General features: G+C 40.8%; 1 protein-coding gene across 1 annotated transcript in view; it reads left to right on the plus strand.

Annotated features, from left to right (window-relative positions):
- The window catches only part of cntnap3 (contactin associated protein family member 3), a 149,865-nt gene that overhangs the window by 19,033 nt on the left and 111,476 nt on the right, over nt 1-19,356 (plus strand). Inside the window, exon 2 of the mRNA XM_013137048.3 lies at nt 19,221-19,331. Coding sequence (XP_012992502.2) covers nt 19,221-19,331 — 111 coding nt within the window. The remainder of the gene's footprint in view (nt 1-19,220; nt 19,332-19,356) is intronic.

Raw genomic sequence — 19,356 nt, forward strand, 5'->3', positions numbered from 1 at the left:
TTAAATTTCTCGCATTTGCACACACCACATTTCTTTTATGAATAATATCAGATATTTCAAAATTAAACCAGGGTTTTGATCTGTTCTTGACTCCTATCCTCATATATGGGGCATGCTTATCCATTGTAAAGGTAAAACCACTAGTGAAATAAGGTAGTGCTGGCTGGAATGGCTGAAATGCTGTCAAGATGACCCTGGGAGAGATCTTGTAAAATAGCTTGTTTTAGTATTAAAATAGCACTAAAGGTTTCAAATAGTCCATTAGGTGATTTAGCATACCTTTCTTGGCAGATGGTGGGCGTTCTAACATCTGTAATATTACAATATAGCCTTCAAATTCCTTACGAATATAGATGGAATTCAGAGACTGGAAGGTGTTTGTTTCCCAAACTATCTGCTCTAAATACCCTGCTCAAAAAATTTAGGAAACGTAATTATCACAGTATAGCACCAAGTCAATTGAATTCAGGGATATCAATCTGTCCAGTTAGGAAGCATATACCATTGTGAATCAATGTCACCTGTTTTGATGCAAAAGAAAGTTACAACAGGTGCACTAGAGAGGCAACAGCAAGACAACTCCCAAAAAGGGAATGGACAATTGCTCTATCCTTATCCTTCCTGACTTATCCTTTTTCTATTGTTTAGCATTTTGCTTGTGTTCTTGTCACTTCTGGTAACATGAGGCGGTACCTGCAGCCCATTCAGATTGCACAGGTAGTCCAGCTCCTCCAGGATGGCACATCCATACCTACCGTCGCAACAAGGTTTGCTGTGTCTCCCAGTACAGTCTCACGAGCATGGAGGAGATACCAGGAGATGGGTTGTTACACGAGGAGAGCTGGACAGGGCCATAGAAGGGCATGAACCCAGCAGCAGGACCGGTATTGGCTCCTTTGTGCGAGGAGGAGGAGGAGGAGCAGTGCCAGAGTCCTACAAAAGGACTTCCAGTGGGCTACTGGTGTGCATGTTTCTGACCAAACTGTCAGAAACAGACTCCATGAGGGTGGCATGAGGGCCCGACGTCCTCTAATGGAACCTGTGCTCACAGCCCAGCAGCGTGCAGCTCCTTTGGCATTCAAACACCAGAATTGAGAGGTCCGCCATTGGTACACGTTCTCTTCACAGATGAGAGCAGGTTCACACAGAGCATGCGACAGATATGAAAGAATCTGGAAACGCTGTGGTAAATGTTATGCTGCCTGCAACATCATCCATCATGAACAGTTTGGCGGTGGGTCATTGTTGGTCTGGGGATGCATTTCCTTGGAGGATTGCACAGACCTCCACATGCCAGCTAATGTACCTGACTGCTCATGTACCTGACTTACCCTGACTGCTGTTCGGTACCGGGATGAAATCCTCAGAACCATCATCAGAACTGCAGTGGGCCCTGGATTCCTCTTCATGCAGGACAATGTCCGGCCTAATGTGGACAGGGGGTGTAGGCAGTTCCTGGGTCACACAGCATTGATGCCATTGAAAGGCTCTGATGTTCCCCAGACCTGAATCCAATTGAGAACCTCTGGGACGTTATGTATCGGTGCAGCCAACGCCACCAAGTTGTACCACAGACTGTCCAGGAACTCACTGGTGCCCTAATCCAGGTCTGGGAGAAGATCCCCCAGGACAACATCTGCTGTCTGATCAGGAGCATGCCCAGGCGTTGTCCGGCAATTTGCGTGAATTTGGAAAAGCCTGTGATTTCAATAGTTTATTTAGATTTTTGAGTTTAAATCCAGCCCTCAATCCGTTGGTGATATTGGTTTCCATTGACCGTTGTTATGTCATTTGGTTCTCAAAGAATTACACAATGTGCAGTAAAGATTTTGATTGTTAATATATTTCGTTCATTGAGACCCAGTGTGTGATTTAAGTTTTCCCTTAATTTTTTTTTAGCATTGTAGATTGTACACATGAAGTGCAATAAATGTCTTGGATTAGATTGAGGTATCAAAATCTTAATGAAATCCATCTTGTCCAAAATTCCATACATTTAAATGTAAAAACCCAATCCCCTGGCGGTTTTTGCCGGAAAGAATAAGCGGAGCTGACCAGGAAGAGTGAATGTTTCTTGTCAATAATAATGCACTATTTCTGGTCAAAAGAGCATTGTGAAGCAAAAACTCCAATAAATTGTTGAATAAACTAGGTGTGTAATAGGGTGATTTCATGTGTTCTACGTGCCATAGTTTACCATTCTTCTTTCCTAGTTTACCACCTAGTTTATAAGGCGGGTTTGCCAGGATTTTTCTCACACTTCCGGCCTTCCCCTGGTATCCCCCGTGTTTCATGTCACAATGCTATGAACTGTGGGCAATTCCCTCAGGCAAAGTAAGCAGAAATGCGGACTTACGAAAAGGGTACATAAAGAGCTCAAAATTTTTGCAAGAGAGCCCATGCGCACTTGCCAATTTGAAAGTGGGACAACCCTAAGCCCTCACAGATTTAGCGAGAAAGCACTTCAAAGTCTGTGAGTCTGTGAGTGTGGACATTGGGATTGGGCCACTGACATACCCATAGTTCTTTATACTGTATTGCCCCCTTTAGCATCAATGAGATACTGTATTCCCCCTTTAGCATCAACGACAGCATGCAGTCTTTTGTAATAGTCGTCTATGAGGCCCTGAATTCTTGCAGGTGGTATAGCTGCCCATTTGTCTTGGCAAAATGCCTCCAGTCTTTGGTTGTCTTGCATAAACCGCACGTTTGAGATTTCCCCAGAGTGGCTCGGTGATATTGATGTCAGGAGACTGTGATGGCCGCTTCAGAACCTTCACCTTTTTCTCCTGTAACCACTGGAGGGTCAACTTGGACTTATGCTTAGGGTCATTGTCATGCTGGAAAGTCCAAGAGCGTCCCATGCGCAGCTTTCGTGCAGAAGAATGCAAATTGTATTTTGTGATAACATGCTGCATTCATCTTGCCATAAATTGTCACATGATTCCCCATGCCTTTAGAGCTCATACACCCCCAAAACATCAGTGAGCCACCACCTTGCTTCATCATGGGGATGGTATTCTGTTTGCTATCGGCCTTGTTGACCTTTCTCCAAACATAGCGCTTATGGTTGTGACCATAAACCTCTATTTTGGACTTGTCACTCCAAATTAGTGTATCAGAAGCTGTGAGGTGTGTCAGGGTGTTGTCGGGCATATTGTAACCAGGCTTTTTTGTGGCATTGGTGCAATAAAGGCTTCTTTCTGACAACTTGACCATGCAGCAATTTTTTATTCAAGTATCGTTGTATTGTGCTCCTTGAAACAACCACATAGTCTTTTCCAGAGCAGCCTATATTTCTCCTGAGATTACTTATGGGTTTTTCTTTGTATGCCAAACAATTCTTCTAGGAGGTTTGGCTGAAATCCTACTTGGTCTACCTGACCCTTGACTTGGTATCAAGAGGTCCCTGAATTTCCCACTTCTTAATAAGTGATTGAACAGTACTGACTGGCAAGGCTTTGGATATCTTTTTATATCCGTTTCCATTACCTTGTTACGTAGGTCTTTTGACAGTTATTTTTTGCTCCCCGTGGCTGAGTATCTAGCCTGCTCAGTGCATCCACTTGAGAGCTAACAAAATCATTGACTATTTATACACAGATACTATTTGCAAAAAAAAAGCCACAGGTGTGGGAAATTCACATTTAATTGGCATTTTCACCTATGTGTGTCACCTTGTGTGTCTGTAACACGGCCAAATATTCAAGGGGATGTCAACTTTTGATAAGGGCCATTTGGGTGATTTCTGTCATAATTATGATTTAAAAAGGAGCCAAACAACTATGTGATAATAAATGGCTTCATATGATGACTCAAAGTCAGTTTATTTTTTTGCATGATCAGTCATATTTTCAAAATCAATGCCAAAATTTCACATTTTCTGCCTGGGTAGGCAAACTTATGAGCACAACTGTAGGTACTATATAGCTATTAGCTAGCCTTCTACAGTAATCTCTTTCTAATTTAACACATAGAATGTAGTTTTGCAATCCTGTTATACCTGTTGTTGGTTAGGATGTTTGGTATTATAGGGAACTTGTTTTGAGAACCGTGGAGTTTTGACAGATTGGTTTTGTCAATGTAAACAGACAACACATCTCTACACACGTATCGTGTGCTACAACACCTGCTGTTTAAATAGCATAGTGGTTAAAGACACAGTCTATCACATAGGAAACCACAGATCAAATCCAATGTTTCAGTGACGACTATATCCAACTGAGTGACAATCTGTGTAACTGTGTGCCCAAGCATTTAGTGTAGTTAATAACCCATGATTGGGCAAGAATTAGTGTCAGATTAATTGTTTTGTTACAGGGAATCTCTATCCAGAGTCACTCTCAGAGCCCTTCTCAACGCATGCCCTCTCCGATCCTCATTAGAGTTGTGTTTGTACAGTGGAGTGAAATAGCACAACCAAGGGGACCTGCTCTTCTAGAAAGGAAAATAAAAATAATAATAATAATCGCCTGACGCTTACTAGCTGGGAGACTTATTACACACTCCATTTTACTGGCCCAAGTTGCTCCTTAGCAGTGAAATAATAAGATCTCATTCTGTTATCTATGTAGTACACTACTTTTGACCAGGGCCCATCTGGTGCCATTAGGGACACAAATTATGGTAAAATCGCATACAGGCCGGAGTTGACTGCTGGAGTCACATTGGACTTCTTTTGCGTTACCCAATTAGTTTGGATAAAACAATGTATTTTTTCACAACAGACTGCAGGTGTGTGAAGGTGTGTGAAGGTGTGTAAAGGTGTGTGGCTGCGGAGTGCTGACGCTAACTCACTTTAGTGTAGATAGTCATCCCTTCTGTGTCTGATGGGATACGCTGGGGTCTAAGTGTAGCAGGGTCTGTTTCTGTCTGCCTCTCTGGTGATTATCAGTAGCTACACAGGCATATCTCAACAGTGAAAATAAAAAGAAAACACTCACACATACTGACATGGCAAAGTTGCAACACAAACAAGATCGATTACTGTAAAAAGCATTAGACGACACCTAGATAAAAGACTTAAACATGAGAAAGTGTGTCTTAAGGGAATTTTGACACTCCTGGGTAGAAATTAAAATGTGACAAATGTTGGCTGAGGAATGGCATTTCCCCTTTTACTGAACCAAATGTTCCACACCCGATATGTAGTGGACTGGCTGTTCTGTGTGATGGTCACCATTTAACCCTCTGAGACTTGGTTGCTGAAACGCACTCAGTGGCAAGACCTGGGTTCATAAATGCTTCAAATACTCTCACCGTTTGGCTTTAGCCTGCCTGCTGTGCCAGGGTTGGCAAAGCTATGGAGGTCATACATTTGACACTTTCCTAATGGTTACATTTGCTTTCAAAAGTTAGCGAGCTCAAAAAAGCTAAACTATGGTATTTGAGATGATATGAAATGCAGTGGTACTGTATGTATGCACATCTGCTCATTTTGTTTTCTTGGTATTTCTTGGGATTGTACCATGGGAGATGTTATTATCTCCGGAGAACTTTTCAGACGAGTAGTGCATTTAGTTTATAATGTCCTGACAGATAGCTGTACCTATGTCCTTGACCGGAGCTAGTTGGATATAAAGCTGTCACTCTTTTATGCCCACTGCGGTGAGAGTATACTGTCCACCCATACAACAGGGCACAGTGCACAGGGTTAGAGGCTGGAAGCTTATGTAAAATGCAAGCCTTAGCGCTGCAGTCCGAGAAGTGGTTGCAGGAAAGGATTTTTCATGTCAGGTGTGTCTTTATGCCTTTTTCATGTTCGTGCCAGGCCCATCACAGAGGAGTGGACCCAGCAGGACGCATTAATAGTTGAAAACATCTTATGATCCATCCGGAATGGCACAATGTTCCCTTAACAGTGCCAAACCTATTGCATTTTCAGGGACGGGGTGTCATCTGGGATGAAAGCTTCTGGGGATAGTTTCTGGGTTATAGAACATCTTATTTGCTTTCAGGGTTATAGAGCACATTAGTTTTGTTTCCAGGTTATAGAGCATATTTGGTTTTGTTCCTGGGTTACAGAGTGTCTTGGTTTAGTTTCTGAGTTATAAGGCATCGCATTTTATGTTTATCAAGATATATTAGATAATGCATTCAGGACCTGCTAGAGTACACAGTCTTGGGAGCTATTAGTGTAAGTGAAGTTATATAAAGGGTTTTTGCTCAAGTTTGCATTATCTCTCCTTGATAGCACGGCGAGTTAGTGAATATTCTTAGTTTAGTGTTGTGCCCTAGTAATAAATGTGTTTGAACCCAATCATTTAAGTGCAGCCTTGCAGCTTTTCCATCTCCATTCAGTGTCTGGGTTTCATTGTATGGGGAAGTTAAGGCTGGCAGACTGACAAATACAGGATAAAGACTTTTTTTTTAACTACTGTGCCATAGCATCCTCCCTGTGATTATTACCTTCACTGATTCACATTTATCTTCACTGCGGTCAACCTTGGTGCCATGCTTTTATACAGGAACTTTCCTGTCGCATTGTTTAACTGGACGGTTTTGGTGGAAGCTGAAGTTAGGAGGTGTGTATACACACCAGGTATATATACTGAAGATGAAGGCTAGGTCGCGATGAGGATCCAAGACACTCTTTGTCTTTGTTAGGTCAACCACAGTCATATACATAACCATTCACAGTGGTTTAGTGGGGGGGATAGTTTATCCACCTTCTTCATTTTGGATGACAGTGTGCCCACCTTTTTATTTTACATAATACTTTTCCCACCTTTGGTGGAAACATACACTGACATTATAGTGAGTAATCTTTTTTAACTTACCACAACCTGCGATCAGTTTACCCGCCAATGTTTTTACTACTGCACACATGCACATATACACACGCTCTCACACCAGAACTTCAGCTGTCTGACGTTTTTCACTGTGCGTGCGTGCATGTGTGTGTGTGTGTGTGTGTGTGTACTTCTGAATCTATATTGGAGAAATAGAGCTTGATCATGACCCATTACAGGCTCAAGCTATCATACCCTCTCAACAAGTCAATGATTGGATAGTTTCTTTTAGGTAATAGCAGTCAATCACAGATCAGCTGGCACTACAAGGCCATTTGCTGGCCCTGTAGTACATTATCTAATGCTTACTCAACACCATTTCTACCAAGCCTTACTGCGCTCATCACATTCTGTGAAGAAAAGTACTGGTCATTCAGTTTTTTCTTCGGGTAAATACTGACCAACTGGCAGCAAATGGTCTTTAATAGCCCTAGACTGGACCAAAATTGATAATCCATATTTTTTACTTACTCTGCTTTTGTGAAGTTTTCACTTTGGGAGCATTATTCAAAAACTTCCTTTGCTGTTCCTAACACATGTTTTCAGAGTCAGACAAATTTAGAATTAACTTCGGGCAGTTTGTATTATTAAAGATACACCGGTAGATTTGCAAAACAATTTGAAATATGGAAATACAAGGTCAAGTACTGTCCCGAACCTTGATTGTTCGGGACAGTACTTTTCCATGTGGGGGTTTGTTCTGCATTCGCTTCACAACCAAGAAGCTCCTGGCTGCTCTACCTGCTGTGTAAATGTTGTAGGGTTCATACCAAACAACATCTTAATCCCTATACTGTGCGCTGCTTTTGATCAGAGCCAATGGGCCATGGTTAAAAAGTGCACTCTAAATGCGGCTTTGGGGTGATTTGGGACACACCCACCCCTAAATACATTTTCCTAGCTGGCCACAAGCGCAATCTGGCTCTCCCTCTCTAAATCTGGCCAATTAATTTCCTGCCAAAGGAACAAGCTAATTAAAACAGGGATTGAAGCACCCCTGCAATGTCGCCACATTCTGTTTGCGCATTTTGCTGGGTACTGCTACTGTCTTGCTTTTCTCCTTGTCTGAAGAGCCGAGAAAACAGGACACACACATGTCAGGATAGAGTGGAACCATGTTTGGCCAAGTAAAACACAGGAAAAGATCACGGCTGTTCAGTTTCAGTAGAAAAAGCTTTTCATTGTCCCTCATTAGGGTATACACTTTTCTGCTGAATTCAGCATTGTCTGACTGTTTTTCAATATTTCAAAAGACAATATTACTGAACTTTTGGAGTCTGGAAGTTCAGGCCTGTCCCTAAACCCCGGTTCTCTCCATACTGTATTTATGTTGTGTTGTTTGTGAAGGTGATGTATCATCTTCATTGGTATTCACTCTCTCCTTCCATCATCTGGACTGTGGGCAGTTTGTTATTTCAGCAGAATATGAAATGAGACGACAGTAGATGGATGGATGAAGGAGAGCGAGTGAACAGGAGGGGACTCAAGGGGGAGGAGAGATGATGAGAGAAGATGAGAATAGGGACGAGAAGATGAGGGAAGAAGAGGGAAGAAAACGAGAGGTAGAAGAAGAGGAGGGAAGAAGATAGAAGAGAAGCCTGGAGCTCCTGCCAAGGATCTGTCCTTCATCAATACTGATGAACAGCTTCTCATGTGTTCTGAGGCCACTAACACACCCTAAAAGTACTCTTGGAATGAGGGAATGGCTGTGTGCTGTTGGGTACTTGATTCCTTATATAGTGTAGTTCTTTTGACCAGTGTGTATAATGTTCTATAGGCATTTGGAATGCATACAATTATGATCTACCAAAGTGGTACTGTGTAGCAAGATGCTATTGAGAACCCAGCTAGTTAGTACATCTGTTTACAAGAAAGTGAAGAAATGTTTTTTTTAAGTATGGTTTTGTACCAGAGTTAGCTGAAGTATGGAGTAATTGTAGGTCTTTTTGTTTTGTTGCAAAGGTAGCCCCAGCACAAGGAAAGGTCAGTTCATTTTTAAGGTTCAGTGGATGCCAGTTGACCAGGTATTCAGCATTTACCTCCAGTTCCCTCCACCAGAGCACCTGTGCGTGACCGATCCTTAAGTCACTCTGGAATGAAGCTGACAACACCGAAATGCTGAACTCTCAACGCCTGTGTAGTTTAGTTTAAATTCGGTGTAGTATTCAAACTCCACTCATCTCTAATTATGAACTCAGCTTTTACTCCTCTGCTCTGGTGTTCGAGTGCACTTTCCAGTTTGCCGCTCTCGAACACTGTAATTGAAATGCTTTTCACACCGAATACTCAACGAACAAGCTAGTAATAGTCATTGACAGACAGAGAGTGTAGGTTGGTCAGGATGAGAGAATGTTCGCACTACTTATGGAGGTTTGGCAAGCTGTAATTTGTAGCTATCTCTAGCTGAAATGTGTTCTTCCCAAGCAAACAACCTCAAGTGATGTCCGTGTTCAGTTAAAGCGATGCGCCATTAAAAGCTTTTAAGAGTTCTGCATATACAGGTAGGTAGTCATTAGAAGGCTCCTGATGTTGACATGGTTTTAGTACCTAAAACCTTGTTGATAATAAAAAGCAGTTTAGTGCAGGCAGAGCCTAGTGTGCGTGGTATAAGAATGCCATTGTAACTGTGTACTGACACAGTGCTGAATAATCAGCACATAACACTTTTACTAACTCAACACATGTTATGAGGGCAGAAAGGAATGTGATTGGTGCAGGTGAACATCCAGTCGAAATGGAGAGGAGGTGGTGCTCATGAACACTTTAAATTACATCAAATTACAAAATCCTCCGATCCTTGTCCTTGAGGTAGATGCAACCTTTAAGCCCTCAGCTAAGCGCTTTGATGACCATATATGTTTTTCAATTGTAAAGGTGAATTAAAATGTGCTCTAAACTCCTATATACATCCTTAGCTTATGAAACAGTGAGGACATTGCAACATTTACCTTTTGTAGGCTAGTCTATTTCAACATTGTTTTTGACAAACTGTTACTCTATTGTCTGTATGTATGGCATCGGGAAAGCTTAGAGTAATCCTCCATTAGTTTAGGGCTATAACATGTGCAAAGAAATCCTAACATTCAACTGTTTTCTAAAGATTTTCTGTATGAAAAGTAGACTAGAATATTAAAACCACTCATATAAATTGTTGAAAACATAGATCAGGAAATTAATCCAGGTCTACGGCATGACAAATACAGATTTTGAGAAAATTGAGAGACCACTGCACCGTTTGAAGGTTGAAAAGGAAGGTTTTGAGTGAGGAACAGAAGTGTTAAGTTTGCAGTGGTCTCTTAATTTTAACTCTTCTGTTGCTCACTCAAAACCTTTTCGGAAAGGAATCTTGATATAAAATTATAGTTATGTTAATGAACAAATGTTATATATATATATATATGTAGTCTTCATTTTCAAGGAAATTACTGCAGTTTTCTCCAACACTTACTGCCGTTCTCTTCAACAACACAATTAATGTAGGTCTCAATGTCAGATATATGTTGTGCTCTACAGAGTATTTCATTTCTGTGGTCAAAGTATCCTGACACATCTAGTAATGATTCATCTGAATGTTAGAATGTTGCATTGTCAGTTTTACTTGACCACATTTTTCTTGGAACCATATAATGACCTGGGGCTGTATTCACAAAACATTTTATCTTACCACTAGGAGGACTCCTAAACAGCACTAAAAGTTTCAAGCTAAGAGTTTTTTAAGAGAAAGTGTGGGGTTGACCCCGTTGCTAAAGGCTGATGTTCTGTCCCACAAACAAGCTTACTTACTATGCTAAAAGTGATTGGCTGATAGGGAAGCAGTCTCTGTCAATGAATTAATCACAGCAATACTATAGAAGGATGTATTGAAATAAAGATATTCAAATAAAACTGTAGGCCAATTGTCACTGATTAAACATGAAACCAAGAATGATATACTGACTAGTCAAGATATGTTCAGCTTATTGTTAGCCTCCTACATGTCTGGCAGCTCGTAAAGAAATGCATGTTCATTTTTTAATGTTGAAATCATTTGTGCCATTATGTGTCCCATCTATAGCACCAACTACACCGGGCCATGGCCATGAAGTAGGCTTTGTTTCTTTGTGGTTGGCGAATGAGGAAACCGATACCTTGTTAACAGCTCAGTATCATTAAATATTTCTAAAACGTCGACCTGATTACGAGGCGAATTGCTGGCAGCAGCTCTTTTAGGATTGTTTGTGATTTGGTCTTAGTGATTTATGAGTCCTCTTGACTACTAACTGTTCACAGATTTAGGAGTTGGTTTTAGCGCAAAAATGCTTTGTGTCTACTCTTAGGCCATAAATATACAAGTCCTAAGTCCTAAAAGAGTTACTCCTAAATCAGCAAGTTAGGAGCTACTATTAGCCTTAAAAAAAATTGTGAATACAGCCCCTGCCCTCAAAAAAAAAATTGGAGGGTACTTTACAGGTTAATCACAATGAACTGTGAGGGAACCATAAGTCCTTCCAAGAACTCTTTAAAGGGGTTCTTCAAAGAACCCGTGTCTAATTCTTCCGGGAACCATCCATATTTCTCCTATGAGGTCTGCCAAATTATTATTTTGGAACCCTTTTTTTTTAAGACTAGATTTGAGCAAGTACTTTTTTCATATGGTCCTTTGAGTAACAAGTATTCATATTTCTTTAAAATACCTTTTCACATTTTTCCTTCAGGAAATTATAGGGGTTCCTATAATTTATAAGGGATACTTACAGCTTATCATGGATCATCTGCCAGGGTTGGAAAAAGCTAATATTGTTTGGACTTGGTCCTCCCATTTAAAAGAACCGGAGGTATTTCAATAAATTCAGTGCTTAAATTGGTCCATGAGCCTCCCAACTATGGACCAAATGTCACCCAAACGGGACTGAGGCCTGCCACCTTTAATCAAGCTTATTCTGAGTTAACATCCAAACATCTTCCCCCATCTTCTCACAATCGAGTAGTAGCAAGAATAGATGTAGGTGAAGTTTGGATTCAATCACAAACACAAACAACTACAGCATGATATATATCAAACATATTGTTGAGCTGCTGATTCATTAACTGGAGCTAAAATATACCTTTGCAGAAAATAGATACATAATTTCAGAAAAACAATGAAAGCAAAATTGTGAAAAGCTATTGGAAATTCATCAAAAGTGACACATCTAAAGATAGCCTATTCCCAGAATGTCATCAGACGTTTAGTCAAACGTTTAGTCAGAATGTTCACACATTTAGTTTTTTTCAGATGTTTAGTCAGACATTGAGACAGATGTTCATTCAGAATGTTCAGACGTTTAATCAGACTGTTCTTATTGTACATTTTACATACAGTGGGGAGAACAAATAATTGATACACTGCCGATTTTGCAGGTTTTCCCACTTACAAAGCATGTAGAAGTCTGTAATTTCTATCATAGGTACACTTCAACTGTGAGAGACGGAATCTAAAAACCAGAAAATCACATTGTATGATTTTTAAATAATTAATTTGCATTTTATTGCATGACATAAGTATTTGATCACCTACCAACCAGTAAGAATTCCGGCTCTCACAGACCTGTAAGTTTTTCTTTAAGAAGCCCTCCTGTTCTCCACTCATTACCTGTATTAACTGCACCTGTTTGAACTCATTACCTGTATAAAAGACACCTGTCCACACACTCAATCAAACAGACTCCAACCTCTCCACAATGGCCCACACCAGAGAGCTGTGTAAGGACATCAGGGATACAATTGTAGACCTGCACAAGGCTGGGATTGGCTACAGGACAATAGGCAAGCAGCTTGGTGAGAAGGCAACAACTGTTGGCGCAATTATTAGAAAATGGAAGAAGTTCAAGATGACGGTCAATCTCCCTCAGTCTGGGGCTCCATGTAAGATCTCATCTCGTGGGGCATCAATGATGATGAGGAAGGTGAGGGATCAGACCAGAACTACACGGCACGACCTGGTAAATGACCCGAAGAGAGCTGGGAGCCCAGTCTCAAAGAAAACCATTAGTAACACACTACGCCTTCATTGATTAAAATCCTGCAGCGCACGCAAGGTCCCCCTGCTCAAGCCAGTGCATGTCCAGGCCCGGTCTGAAGTTTGCCAATGACCATCTGGATGATCCAGAGGAGGAATGGGAGAAGGTCATCTGGTCTGATGAGACAAAAATAGAGCTTTTTGGTCTAAACTTGCGGTGTTTGGAGGAAGAAGAAGGATGAGTACAACCCCAAGAACACCATCCCAACCGTGAAGCATGGAGGTGGAAACATCATTCTTTGGGGATGCTTCTCTGCAAAGGGGACAGGACGACTGCACCGTATTGAGGTGCAGTCGTCCCTCAGTAAGAGCATTGAAGATGGGTCGTGGCTTCCAGCCGTATTGAGGTGCAGTCGTCCCTCAGTAAGAGCATTGAAGATGGGTCGTGGCTTCCAGCCGTATTGAGGTGCAGTCGTCCCTCAGTAAGAGCATTGAAGATGGCAGCATCTCAAGGTCCTGGAGTGGCCTAGCCAGTCTCCAGACCTGAACCCAATAGAAAATCTTTGGAGGGAGCTGAAAGTCCGTATTGCCCAGCGACAGCCCTGAAACCTGAAGGATCTGGAAAAGGTCTGTATGGAGGAGTGGGCCAAAATCCATGCTGCAGTGTGTGCAAACCTGGTCAAGAACTACAGGAAACGTATGATCTCTGTAATTGCAAACAAAGGTTTCTATATCAAATATTAAGTTCTGCTTTTCTGATGTATCAAATACTTATGTCATGCAATAAAATGTAAATTAATTACTTAAAAATCATACAATGTGATTTTCTGGATTTTTGTTTTAGATTCCGTCACTCACAGTTGAAGAGTACCTATGATAAATATTACAGACTTCTACATGCTTTGTAAGTGGGAAAACCTGCAAAATCAGCAGTGTATCAAATACTTGTACTCCCCACTGTATATATATATTATATATATACATACACAAATCATGATTCCAATTCTAAAACATTCTGGGGATGTGTAGACTTTATATCCACTTTATTCATCATTAACCAAGTCTGTGGAAAGTTTATTTAGACTAGCCCATAATTTACTCCTAGTTGGCCCTCGTTGCCTTCACATGAGGTAATTATAATCGATCAAATCTTTTTCCACAAGGCTGTGTTTATACAGGCAGCCAGATACTCAACCACTAATTGGTCTTTTAACTAATCATCTCTGCTATTTTGAGCAGTAACTGAGCAAAAGAGTGAAATGTGTATGGAGCCAGAAAAGCCTGTCATTGCTGTCATTTGCATGTTAATAATGATGATTCAGCTTATGTCTATTGTTTCCAAACATCATTCAGACTTCACTATTTAAATGTCTGTATCCTACTCTGTTATATCCATTACAGTGTTATTTCTTTGAAAGAAATTACAAAATGTTCTATATTATAGTTTAGTGTTCAGCCAAGCCCTTCCTTCAAAATGATGTTTATACTGTAAACTATAGCTCAGAGAATTCTACTAAAAAGTTCAGTCTCCCCAAATGCTGCTATTTAGCCATAGAAAATGTGTTACAGTTGGCAGACACACCACTGGTAAATCCCAAATGAAACCCTCCTTCCTCCACTAGACCCTCAGCCCTCCATTAACGAGTTCAAGCTCGCTGCCATTTGCACAAGTGTCCCAAAGCTGAGGGAGCAAAAATGGTCAAGTGTATAGGGGCTAATTAGACCCTCCAGTGGTCCATTCCAGCAAGTGTGCAATGATGCAGCCTTCGCTAGCGAAGTAGAATCCCTTAAGGCACCACAGCAATTTCCAAGCTTGCGCAATTTCACACTGATGAATGGAGAGGCGTGCCTAATTATGACATGTGCAATTGTTTATGTCTGACTTCAAGACATGACATATAGCCCATACAAAACTAAATAGCTCCTGCATTTAATGTTCAATTGTTAATAAAGTTTATTACTTCAAAAATGATATGAGGGATTACATTTAATTTCATGGTCGCTTTATGAATTTAAAGTGGACCCTGAATTGCATCATTCAAGTACGAGTGTGTCCTAAAGTTGATGGATATATAAATCCACTTGCCACTCTGTGGAAGTCACCCTCTAAGTTTTGTCAGCGATAAGTCACCATGAAGGGCACTTGGAGCAAGTTTGTAGGGCATAGGGCCTAGATTGGGATTTTCGGCCTTTACCAGAGACGGTGCACTGGCCTTTACCAGAGACAGCACAGAATGTTAGATGGCCATCAAGAAGACACGCGCCCTTCATTTCTTTATCTAGGGAAGGCAACTCTGGTCTGCTTGTTGCCCACGTCCAGTGGAAAGAGAGCCCCAGAGCAAGATATTTCAATGTCAAAATTTGTCTGGTTAAAAACATTGGCGGTATTAAGTAGACTGGAGTGGGCCAATCTGCATAGAAAAATAATAGAGACGTGTCTTGAAGTTGCATGGTTTCTCCGCTTTTATATCAATGAAAGATGTGGGGCTGGGTATTTATTAAATGTCCTTGTACTCAACCGCTTCTCTATGAACAGCATGAAAAAAAGTATGTACAACATACGTACAATAAGGTGGGTAATAAACGGGAGATTATTGAATTAAGAAACCTCGCCTCATCCTTTGGATTACAACTGTTTTCTGTGGAGGATTACCTGTAATGTGTGACATCCCTATAATACATCTTATTTGCTTTATTTCCCCAACCTACGCAATATGCATACTTTAATCCTGTGTGTTTGTGTGCATTTACGTTTGCTCTTATGTTTTTGCATTAAGCCACGCGTGTATTGTGTAACTGAATCTACATTGCATGTAAAAGAATACATGTGTGTTTTTCATCCCACATAGTGACATGAGTGTTTGTAAGTTTTATTGCAGACTCCAGTCAATACAGTCATGAACATATAAGTGTATGGAGCATGATAAGGTCTCTCTGAGAGTCACTAGGATCCAAATGACAAGATTCTCCAGCTTGTTTTATTAATGAGATAGCTGTATCAGACGGGACTCAAAGCCACGATTCAACCTGACATCGTCACTGCAAGGGCTTGATCACATGCGGGCCTTATTGGACGTGTTTAACGGTTCTTCTTTTCCTACACAGGAAGTCTTGCAAAGAATATTTTCATATGTGGTTGAAACAAAAACACAACATACCTGGGCATGTAATATTCAATCACAGCAATATTCACTCATGAGCCAAAACATTATGACCACCTGCCTAATATGGCGTTGTTCCTCCGTGCAAAACTGCACCGAGTCATGGACTCATGGACATAATGTTTTGGCTTATCAGTGCATACTAAATCAAATATTCACATGCAGCAAATCACTTGACTTGCGAAAGGTGGTTTACATCATTGACTACTGTGAGGCTTGGAGTATTTTCATAACACATGATAGGCAGAAACTGTGTTTAAAAGCACCTGGGTGCTAGTTCCACTGTACCACAACCATACAGACAAATTGTTAGAAAGATATGGTTCAAAATCAGTGGCACTTACTCTCTTTCCCTAATACAATATCTCCCTTTTTAGATACAGGGAGACTGTGCCATACAGTGGATATAAAACTTCTACACATTCTACAACATTTTTGGAAAGGAAAGAAAAATGTGCAGTGGTCTCTTAATTTTTTCCAGAGCTGTATATATATATACACACACAGTGGATACAAAAAGTCTACACACCCCTGTTAAAATGCCAGGTTTTTGCGATGTAAAAGAATGAAACAAATATTAAACATGTCAGAACTTTTTCCACTTTTAATTTGACCTATAATGTGAACAATTCAATTGAAAAACAAACTGAAATCTCTGAGAAAAAAAGAAGAAAACTCTTGTAATTTGGTTGCAAATGTGTGCACACCCTTAAACTAATACTTTGTTGAAGCACCTTATGATTTTATTACAGCACTCTGTCTTTTTGGGTAGGAGTCTATTAGCATGGCACATCTTGACGTGGCAATATTTGCCCACTGTTCTTTGTAAAAGCGCTGCAAATCTGTCAGATTGCGAGGACATCTCCTGGGCTCAGCCCTCTTCAAATCACCCCACAGATGTTCAATTGGATTCATGTCTGGGCTCTGGCTGAGCCATTCCAAAACGTTAATCTTCTTCTGGTGAAGCCATGGTTTTGTGGATTTGGATGTGTGCTTTGGGTCGTTGTCGTGCTGAAAAGTGAACTTCATCTTCAGCTTTCTAACGGACGCCTGAAGGTTTTGTGCCAAAAATGCCTGGTATTTGGAACTGTTCATAATTCCCTCCACCATAAGGCCCTGGTTCCAGCTGAAGAAAAACAGCCCCAAAGCATGATGCTGCCACCATCATGCTTCACTGTGGGTATGGTGTTCTTTGGGTGATGTGCAGTGTTGTTATTGTGACAAACATACCTTTTGGAATTATGGCCAAAAAGATCAACCTTGGTTTCATCAGACCATTACACATTTTCCCACATGCTTTTGGGGGACTTGATGTTTGTTTTTGCAAACTTCAGCTGGGCTTGGATGTTTTTCTTTGTAAGAAAAGGCTTCCGTCTTGCCACCCTACCCCATAGCCCATTCATATGAAGAATACGGGAGATTGTTGTCACATGTAGTACACAGTACAGTACAGCCAGTACTTGCCAGAAATACCTGCAGTTCCTTTAATGTTGCTGTAGGCCTCTTGGAAGCCCCCCTGACCAGTTTTCTTCTCATCTTTTCATCAATTTTGGAGGGACATCCAGTTCTTGGTAATGTCTCTGTTGTGCCATATTTTCTCCACTTGATGATGACTGTCTTCACTGTGTTCCATGGTATATCAAATGCTTTGGAAATTCTTTTGTACCCTTCTCCTGACTGATATATTTCAACAATTAAATCCCTCTGATGCTTTGGAAGCTCTCTGCGGACACGGCTTTTGCTCTGAGATGCAACTGAGAAAATGTCAGGAAAATCCTACTAGAACAGCTGAACTGAACTATTTGTGATGAATCAGTCACTTTAAATGATGGCAGGTGTGTAATGACTTCTATTTAACATGAGTTTGAATGTGATTGGTGAATTCTGAACCGAGACACATCCCCAGTTATAAGAGGGTGTGCACATTTATGCAACCAGGTTATTGTAAGGTTATTATTTTTCCCCCTCGAAGAGTTCAGTTTGTTTTCCAATTCAATTGTTCATATTATAGGTCACATTAAAAGTGGAAAAACTTCTGACATGATTTATCTTTTTCTCATTCTTTTAAATCACAAAAAAAATGGCATTTTAATAGGTGTGTGTAGAATCTTATATCCATTGTATACAATGTTTAGGGATAATCCGTGCATAAGCTGAATTACTCTTTTATTAACCATAAGGCACACAAGTTCTCTAATTTGAAAAGAGTCAACATGAGAATGTGGACGTAGATTCAGTATAAACCTTACTATTTTACTCAGTGCTGTTTGATGTTTGTTGTTAGTGATATTTGGGGAGCTACTGTTCAAAGTAGTTCAAAAATAATTACAGTGACCTTGTCAACAACTTTCTGTCCCTGTGCATTCCTAAGCATCGAACATAGTTCTCAGCTCTAATTGTTGTGTCACCAATCAGGATTTCGAAGCTTGCTTCCATACCCTGTGTAATCTTGGAGACAAACAAAATCTATTCAGTTTTTCCCAAATGGACAGAGAACATGTTATCCGACAGCCCATTTACCCCTCCAGTACTGAACTGATCTGTTTCTCTACCATACTGTGAGATCCAAAGAGTTAAATCCTCTGCTTACAAAAAAGGTGGTTGAAATGTAAAAACAAAAGAGGAAGGGCCCTGCACTCCCTAGAGTCACTCCACAGCTGATTAGCCTTGCCTCAGACAAGTTGCCATTCCCATTCAATTCCCAATGCCTGAACCCCTACAGACACACAACTAAACTCTTAGGCCCTTTGCATGTAGAGTGGTTTACTGTATTGAAGGATTTCTGCAAAATGTTCAATGATTTTGTCATGTGGAATGGATTATGTTATGTAACATGTGCACAAAATTGGACAAATGTAACCTCTTTGCACGTATCGAACGTTTCTGAGGTATTTTATTTCAGCTCATGAAACCTACAGAAAGTGATGTCAAGTTGACCAGCACCTATTGGCGAAATCTAGCATGTGTGTTTTTCTTTTAGAGTGTGGGAAGTGAACGTGTGCGTTTAGTAAATTTTTCCCCAATTTCAAGTCTACAAATCCTTCCATAACATTCTGTACTTTCGGTAACACAATGTATCGAAATCAGATGCTTCTTCATTGAGAGTATTGATACAATGTCAGATTGGGTCCATCTCACTGTTTACAGTATACGCTCCACAGCTGGGTGTCCTGTCTCTCTGTGTGGACTGGATGGAAAACCTGATGCTCTATATATATACACCCAACAGACCAAATGGCTCATCATTCTGTGGTCTAACCCATTTCTTTGTGTTTCCTATTGGGTTGGCAGACAGCTGCGATAGCCCACTGGTGTCCAATCTGCCCCAGTCGTCCTTCAGAAGCTCCACCCAGTTATCCGGCAGCCATGGGCCCGGCTTTGCTAAAGTCAACAGGAGAGATGGTGAGTAGCGGACTTCTGACAAATA

The sequence above is a fragment of the Esox lucius genome, chromosome 14, assembly GCF_011004845.1.
Source record: "Esox lucius isolate fEsoLuc1 chromosome 14, fEsoLuc1.pri, whole genome shotgun sequence".
NCBI lineage: Eukaryota > Metazoa > Chordata > Actinopteri > Esociformes > Esocidae > Esox > Esox lucius.